Genomic DNA, 8,805 nt, shown 5'->3' on the forward strand with positions numbered 1-8,805 from the left:
TCATAGAATAATCCTTTTCCTTCAGAAGCAAGACAGGAGCACGCCAAGGTGACACACTGGGCCGAATAAAGCCCTTATCAAGAAATTCCTGTAACTGCTCCTTCAACTTTTTCATGTCAGGGGGAGCCATACGATAAGGAAGAATAGAAATGGGCTGAGTGCCCGGCAACAAATCAATGCCAAAACTAATATATATGCCGGGCGACATGCTCGGAAGATCAGCTGGAAACACTTTAGAGAAATCCTGCACTACTGGGACTGAATCAACTCTAGGGGTATCATATTGACGTCTCTCACATAAGTTAGATACGCGTCACACCCCTTCTCAACCATTCACTGAGCTTTAAGAAATGAAACAACTCTACTAGGAGTGTAATCTAAGGTACCCCTCTACTCTAATCGCGGTAAACCTGGCATAGCCAGCGTCACGATCTTGGCGTGACAATCAAGCATAGTATAATGGGGCGACAACCAGTCCATGCCCAAGATAACATTAAAATCTACCATGCTGAGCAATAATAAATCGTCTCTGGTCTCAAAACCACTAAGAGCAATCAAACACGACCAATAAATGCGGTCCACAATAGGAGAATCTCCCACAGGAGTAGAAACATAAACAGGGGAACTCAAAGAATCCCGAGATACGCCCAAATGCGGGACAACATAAGAGGACACATAGGAATAAGTGGAGCCTGGATCGAATAGAACCGATGCATCTCTATGATAGACTGGAACAATACCTGTGATGACAAAATTAGAGGCAACGGCCTCAGTACGGGCAGGAAGGGCATAGTATCTGGCCTGGCCTCCCCCTTTAGAGCGACCTCTACTTCCCCGACCTCCACCTCTAGCTAGCTGAGCAGGTGGGGTAGCAACTTGTGATGTAATCATAGCCTGGGAACCCTGTGGAGCACGCTGTGGCAAAGAAGTCTGTGGAGGTGCACCCCACCTATGTCTGGGGCAATCCCTCACCATATGGCGTGTGCTGCCACACTCGAAACAAGCTTTAGAAGGACGTGGCGGCTGTGACTGGCTCGGGCCAAGTCTACAAGACTGACCACTAAAAGCATCTCGTGTAAGAGGTGCATAATAAGGCTCTTGAGGTCTAGGAGGAGCTGGAATACCACTGGCTTCTGGAATAGCTGAATGAACGGGGCGACTCATATAACCCCTACCATGACAAACTGCAGCTGGGGCACAGGCACCAGAATAATGGTCGGACTCTCGAGACCTCTTGTCCCCTCTCTCCTCTCTATCCTGAGCAAGCATGCCCTCTACCCTCCTAGCAATACTCACCACCTGATGATAAACGATATCCATCTCTAGCTCCCGGGCCATGCTGGACCTGGTGCTGGGAATGAGCCCCTCAATAAACCGGCAAACTCTCTCCCGAACTGTGGAAACCATGGATGGTGCATGTCTAGCCAAGTCACTGCAATGAACAACATACTCCGAAACAGTCACACAACCCTGGCGCAAATGCTCAAACTCCGTGCGCCATGCATCCCTGAGGCTCTGAGGGACATACTCCCTCAACAACATATCTGAAAACTGGGTCCATGAAAGGGAAGCTGCCTCAGCCGGGCTGTCCAACTCAAAAGTACACCACCACTGATAGGCTGCCCCTCGAAGCTGGAAGGCAGTGAAGAAAACCCCACTCGACTCTACTATACCCATAGTGCGGAGGATACTGTGGCACTCCTCCTGAAATCCCTGAGCATCTCTGAAGCTAGACCACTGAATGTATGAGGGTCGTACTTCTTGTACCTCTCAAGCCTCCACTGCTCCTCCTCTAAGACTGCTGACCTACCCTCGGGCGGAGCTGGGGCTATAGACGGTGTCGGTATAACTCTAGGATCTGATCAACCTGAACCCGCTGCTCTAGAGTGCGGGCGGCGTGAGTCTGTGCTTCTCCCCGGCTTGAGATGTGGCTGTAGCAAAGGGAATCAACTCTGCCTAAGCTAGAGTGGTGTACATGCTCATGATCTGTGCAAGGGTCTCCTGGAGAGCTGGAGTAGTAGTAGCAGTAGGTGTATCAGGCGTCTGGGCTTCGGCTGGAGCTGGCGGTGGCTCCTCTGTAGCTGCTCGCGTGGGTGCTCTGGCTGCACCCTGCGTGCGTCCTTGGCCTCTACCCTGACCTCGGCCACTGGCGGCTCTAGTAGGGGGCATGGGTGCATGGTCATCTCCGGTAGCACGTGTACTCACCATCTGTGAGAGAATAGAAGATAGAGGTTTAGAATTTAAAAATCCATAATCTCGCACGACAAGGAATCAAATGAAGTGGAATTTTCTTAACAGTTACGTCGCCTCTCGAAGATAAGTACAGACGTCTCTGTACCGATCTGCGAGATTCTAGTAAATCGACTTGTGATTCATGACTCCTACAAACCTAGAGCTCTGATACCAACTTGTCATGAGCCAAGTTCTCCCTCCGTGAACTGTCGTGATAGCACCTAGTCTCTACGACTGGGTAAGCTTAACAATTTGCGGAAAATGAAATAAAGGAGTTTGAAATGTCGCTTGGCATATTCAATAATAACACTCTCAAACTGAACATAGCACTCCCAAAACACGGAATCTCATGAATCACAAGCTAAAGAAGTACATAATGTTTTCTCATTCCAGAAGTCTAATAATGAATAAAATACAGGAAGTCTATAACTGAAGGGAGAATAGAGAGGGAATCCTCGGTCTGCGGACGCGACAGATATACCTCGAAGTCTCTAAAGATCGCATCGCCTCACTGACGATAGGGCCAAGCCGAAGAACCTGGATCTGCACACGAAAAACATGTGCTGGAAAGGGCATGAGTACACCACGACGGTACCCAGTAAGTGCCAAGCCTAACCTCGGTCGAGTAGTGAGGAGATCAGGTTAGGGCCCTATTGGTTATATACATAACAAGATAAAACAATATGAAATATGGCAGTGAAGATAATTGCTAACAGTCAATGAAATGAAATCACAGGAAAAATCATAAACTAGTACACAGAGAAAGCAACAAGGGATCTCCCACGATACCGTCCCGTAGCCCTAAACGTAAACGTACAGAGAATCTCCTGGGATACCGACCCATAGTCCAAATCGTAACTGTGCAGGGAGATCTCCCGGGATACCGTCGCGTAGTCCCAAATATAAATGTGCATGAGGGTCTCCCGGAATACCGTTCCGAAGTCACAAAGTAAATACACAGCATAATCAATATACACAATAGTCTCAACCAGAAAGTCTACAGTTCTATTCAAGTTCCTATCAAAGAAACAGGTAATTCCTACCCTAAACATGCTACATAGAGTCAAGGTAGGCAGCTAAGCTGATAAGATAGTTAAGACACGTAAGCATGCTTTCCTATGCTAAACAGGAGGCTAGATATACTAGCATTGCCTCAATTTAAAGGAAAACATAGATAGTTACTTAATGAAAACAGGGTTTTTCAACAATTAGCACGTGTACGCACTCGCTACCTCATGTACACGACATTCATATAACAACACTACCAAAATCCTAAGGGGAGTTCCCCCACACAAGGTTAGGAAAGCCACTTACCTCGAACCAAGCTCAAAATCAATCTGATATCACGCTCTTGCCATGAGTATCCAACTCCGAATGGGCCAAATCTAATCAAACCAATTATGTAACGTAAATATAGCTACAAGCAACGAATTTAGCTAATTAATTTAAAGGTACGGTGAGAAAATAGGAAAATGCTCAAAAATCTTCGCCGGGCCCACGACTTGGAATCGGGTAAAAGTTACCAATTTAGAACATCCATTCACTCACGAGATCACTCGTCCAAAAATTATTCAATTTTGACGCTTAAAACCCGATCAAAACCCAAATATTCTATTGGGGAACTTTTACCCCAAATTTCCATTTTTTCCACTCAAATTCCTTGATTAGATGGAGGAAATTACTATAGATTGATGAAATATAAATGAAATAGGGTTAGGAATCTTTACCCACTGATTTCCTCTTCAAAATCCTCACAAAATCGCCTTCTCCCGAGCTCCAAAACTCCCAAAATTTAAAATGGGATACAACCCTCGACTTAGCCCTTTTTCTACCAGAGATCCCGCTTCTGTGAGGGGTCCACCGCATCTGCGGTTCGGCACCTGCGGAAAAACAATCGCAGGTGCAGAATATCTGGGCTGGGGCCGCATTTGCAGTTCCACATCTGTGGTTGATCGCTGCCGACTCAACACTACACTAAGGTAGGAAGAGCGGGTTGCAACAACTTCTACCCGAATAGTGGTTCGGGATCGAATTTCCACAGGGAGCTAGTAATGGAGTTGTATTGTCTGTTTAGTCTAGAATTGCAGTTGTGCTTCTAATGTCACTTCTATAATCTTTGGTTTTGATTTTTATATCTACTATTATAAGAATAATGTTTGAAGCTAAATTATGCTACGGAGATATTGCTAAGTTGTAATTAATATAGAGAAAGGCACTAGGGTCGTGGCATTGCCTAGGTGGCTACTAACCGGTAGATGCTACTAAGGGTAAATTGACATATTTGGGGCTTATGCTATAACCGTTGCTCAATTGTACCCACTCTCACACCTCTCGGTAGAGAGAGTGATTTTGCCCAATTGACTCTCGAGAGACCAATTGGGTAGGCCAATTAGACCAAGCAACTAGGGTTCAAGTAGGGTAATTACTCTCTCGAGGTTTAACCCGTTAATTGGGACTACAATTTCTCATAGGTCCATCCAAATTCCTTGTTGGGTCAATTTTGGGGTCATAGACTCTCTTTCTCAAGAAGAGTTAAACCCACCAAGCTAGAACCAGTGTCCACCAATCCTTAATTAAAACCTACAATTAACCCAAATAGCAAACACCCAATATCAATCTATCCTTAGATGGCAACACCCATAAATTACCCACACTAGGGTTGANAATAAACATCCTTGGATGTCTAGAGACTAGAGTTAAAGAAAAGAAGGCAAAAAATATACTGCAAAAGGTAGCAAAGGATTGGAGTTACTGCTGCAATTATTCTAAGGCTGAAAATGGAAGAATATGGGTACTATGGAGAAAATCTTTGACTGTTAACATAATTCATATCCATGAGCAATTTATCCAATGCTTAGTGGATGTCCCAATTAATAGTAGTCAGATAATGGTGACAATGGTCTATGCTAGAAATAAGGCACAGGAGAGGGCAGTACTATGGCATGACCCGCAACAGGTAGGGGGAAAGTTCAAATTCCCTGGCTCATAAGTGGAGATTTTAATAATGTTCTAACCACAAATGATAGGTTATGACAGCCAGTGACTGCTAGTGAGATAAAGGAGTTTAACCAATGTATTAGCAACATACAGCTGACCCCATTGAGAACAAAGGGATGTTTTTTTACATGGTGTAACAAACAGGATGCACATGCTAGAGTATATAGTAAGATTGACTGGGCTTTTGGAAATTTCAAATGGATGAAGGACTATGGACATGTGGAAGCAGATTGCTTGGAGCCAGGAGTGTCTGATCATTCTCATATCTTAGTTCAAATCTGGGAAAGAAAAACCATCCACCCCAAGCCATTCAAACTTTACATGGTCACAATGGATCATAAGGAATTCAGGCCAATGGTGGACAGAATATGGAAGCAGCAGAATGAGATGGATCCTATGACAAGTATCTGGCAAAAGTTACATAAGCTGAAAAATGAAGCTAAAGGTCTGAATAAGGAGATGGCAAATTATGAGCAAAGATTAGCACAAATAAGGCAGCAACTAGATGCACTCAAGCTAATATGGTGCATGATCCTTTCAACCAATTGCTGATAGAACAGGAAAAGCATGCCATGCATGAATTGGAGAAATGGAGTTTAATAGAGGAGAGAATATTGAGGCAGAAGTCAAGAGTGACATGGATTGACTATGGTGACTCAAATTCGAACTACTTCTTTGCACAGTTGAAGATTAGAGCAAGCAAGAATAATATAACTGCTGTGTATAATGAGTCAGGAATGAAGGCTACTGATCCAACTGCTGTGGAACAAGAATTCACAAACTTCTTCACTCAACTAATGGGGAAGGATACGGGGCTAAAACCATGCCTAAATACAAGTTATATTAAAGCAGGAGAATGCTTGAACTTACAGCAACAGCAGGAACTGATAAAGGAGATCACACATGAGGAAGTGGATGAAGCTGTGAGAGATATGCCAAATGACAAAGCTCCTGGGGTTGATAGCTACCCTATAGAGTTCTTTACAAAGCATTGGATGATAGTGAGGCAAGACATATATGAAGTTGTATCCTTTTTCTTCCAAAATGGTAAAATGAAACCAGCATGGAATTGTACAGCTATCACTCTGATTCCTAAAGTCCCAGCACCAACAACAGTTAAAGACTACAGGCCTATTGCTTGTTGCACTACCTTGTACAAAATTATTGCAAAGATCCTGACAAAAAGACTTAAAAAAGTTATTGAGGTGATCATTGGCAAGTCACAGTCTGCCTTTATAGAAGGAAGGAGCATTATAGGTAACATCTTGTTTAGCCATGAACTTTTCAAAGGCTATACCAGGAAAGGTCTATCCCCTAGGTGTGTCCTTAAGGTGGATTTAAGAAAGGCTTATGACTCATTGGACTGGCATTTTCTTAGATACATGCTCACTGAGTTGGGATTTCCACAGAAATTCATCCACTGGGTAATGGAGTGTGTGTCAACTGTGTCCTACTCTTTAATGCTTAATGGTGGCCTACAAAGCCATTCAAAGCCCAGAGAGGAATCATGCAAGGTGATCCAATGTCACCTTACCTATTTGTCATAGCAATGGAATACTTGCAGAGGGAGATGAACCAACTAGCCACCTTAAAGCAGTTTAAATATCACCCAAGATGCAAAAAACTGGGGGTGACACATATTTGCTTTGCTGATGATTTTGCTCATGTCTGTAGGGCAGATATAAATTCAGTAAAAATAATGCAGGAAGCATTCTACAGGTTTTTTGCTGCATCTGGATTGCAGGCAAATACAGACAAAAGCTCAATGTATATAGCGGTGTTCCACAGCATATCAAGGAGCTGCTACTTGAGAGTACAAGATTCAATGAAGGGTCTATTCCATTTAAATACCTGGGGGTGCCACTGTCTGCTAAGAAGTTGAATATACACCAATGTCTGCCACTGGTGGAGAAGATCACTGAAAGAGTTAACTGCTGGTCTGCCAGGATGCTATCCTACTCTGGAAGATTGCAGCTTATCAAATCTGTACTATTTGGCATTCAAACATATTGGGCACAAATTTTCTTATTGCCTAAGAAGATTATGAAGATGATTGAGACTATTTGCAGAACTTTTCTTTGGACTGGATCAAATGCCATTTCAAGAAAAGCATTGATAGCTTGGGACAAGATTTGTCAACCAAAAATTGCAGGAGGGCTGAACATAATCAATATGAGGGTATGGAACAAAGCTGCAATTATCAAACAACTGTGGGCTTTGGCAATGAAGAAGGATGCCTTATGGATTAAATGGACACACAACTACTATATCAAGAACAAAGACATTGCAGAAATGGACACACCTAGGACAGCAGCTTGGGTGATTAGGAAAATCATAGAGGCAAAGAAAGAAGTGATACAGATGAACTCAATGCATGGGAGTGTCATATCAACTTTGGCAGACTTGGTGAAACAGGGTAGGTTCCAAATTCAAAAGGCCTATGTCCAGTTAATGCCTCAGCTTCCCAAAGTTAGCTGGAAAAGCATTCATCTACACACACAGATTCATCCACGATTCAAATTTCACTTATGGCTGGCCATTCATCAGAGAATAGCAACTGTGGACAGACTTCTCAAGTTTGGGATTCATGTACCACCTGATTGTGTATTCTGTGCAGGTACTATGGAAACATTGGATCATTTGTACTTTGAATGCCCACACACTAGATTATTATGGGATAGAATACTGAAATGGCTGGGAACTACAAGAATAATTGGAAGTTGGCAGGATGAGATAGCATGGATCAGCAGTATAGCCAAAGGGAAGAATGAAAAAGCAGAAATCACTACAGCAGCATTTGCTATGGTAGTATACTGTATTTGGCGAGAAAGAAACTCCATCAGATTTCAAAAGGGTCGTTACATGGTGGATGAGACATGCAAGGAGATAGCTCTACATATGCACATACAGGGGAGATGAAAGATCAAATGGCAACAAGCTTTACAAAATGTAAATAGTTATCCTTAGGCATAGCTTGTTTATTTTTACTTACTATTCTTTAGTAAAATCCCTGTAATAGTATTAGAATTAGGAGATTGACGGTCAGCACCAATCTGGTTTTGTAAAGACAGTTTTTTCTGAAATGAAATGCTAGTTTTATCGGGAAAAAAAAAGAAATATCAAAAACGGACCCAAACCCTTAAGAAGGTTGTCACGCCATCTATCATTGGGAAGAGCCACCCGGTTCGCACTATACTCCACCCTTGGAAAGAACCGTGGCATTAAGAAAACCAAGGGCTTATTGAAAACGCCAAAAACAAAACAAAAGGCTACGAGCCTATCTATGAAGCTAAAAAAACAAAAAATTTTGCGAAAATAGAAAAAGAGAATGAATATATACAATCGGGGAGTAGAATATACAATAAGAGATGCAAATATACCGAATGTAACTTTATATACAGACCAAAAGAGAATAAAAAGTACGAGAAAAGTAGCAAAAAGTACAAGAAAAGTAGCTGCAATGTAAAGTTATATACAGACCAAATAGAAAATCAAATCAACAGAACATAAAATGAGAATCTAATATGTACAGTCATCCAGATAATCCAAAAAAATGTAGGGCGCACCCCCACGAAT

At 42.7% G+C, this 8,805-nt stretch overlaps 1 protein-coding gene across 1 annotated transcript; it reads left to right on the plus strand.

The window, feature by feature from the left end:
• The first annotated feature begins 5,119 nt into the window (after positions 1 to 5,119).
• On the plus strand, positions 5,120 to 8,148 carry LOC109209643. Its single transcript, XM_019372953.1, has 4 exons — positions 5,120 to 5,188; positions 5,374 to 5,691; positions 5,790 to 6,743; positions 6,904 to 8,148. The coding sequence occupies exons 1-4, from the start codon at positions 5,120 to 5,122 to the stop codon at positions 8,146 to 8,148; spliced, it is 2,586 nt and encodes an 861-aa protein (XP_019228498.1).
• Positions 8,149 to 8,805: the final 657 nt, after the last annotated feature.

Source organism: Nicotiana attenuata, unplaced genomic scaffold (assembly GCF_001879085.1).
Source record: "Nicotiana attenuata strain UT unplaced genomic scaffold, NIATTr2, whole genome shotgun sequence".
Lineage (NCBI taxonomy): Eukaryota > Viridiplantae > Streptophyta > Magnoliopsida > Solanales > Solanaceae > Nicotiana > Nicotiana attenuata.

What these genes read in the sequence shown, in the direction of transcription:
- LOC109209643 (XM_019372953.1), top strand. Translation starts at nt 5,120, where the DNA reads ATGGTGACAATGGTCTATGCTAGAAATAAGGCACAGGAGAGGGCAGTA. An exon ending in TATGGCATGACCCGCAACAG is followed by an intron (nt 5,189 to 5,373) that starts GTAGGGGGAAAG and finishes TGTAACAAACAG; the next exon opens with GATGCACATGCTAGAGTATA. An exon ending in AAGGTCTGAATAAGGAGATG is followed by an intron (nt 5,692 to 5,789) that starts GCAAATTATGAG and finishes CTGATAGAACAG; the next exon opens with GAAAAGCATGCCATGCATGA.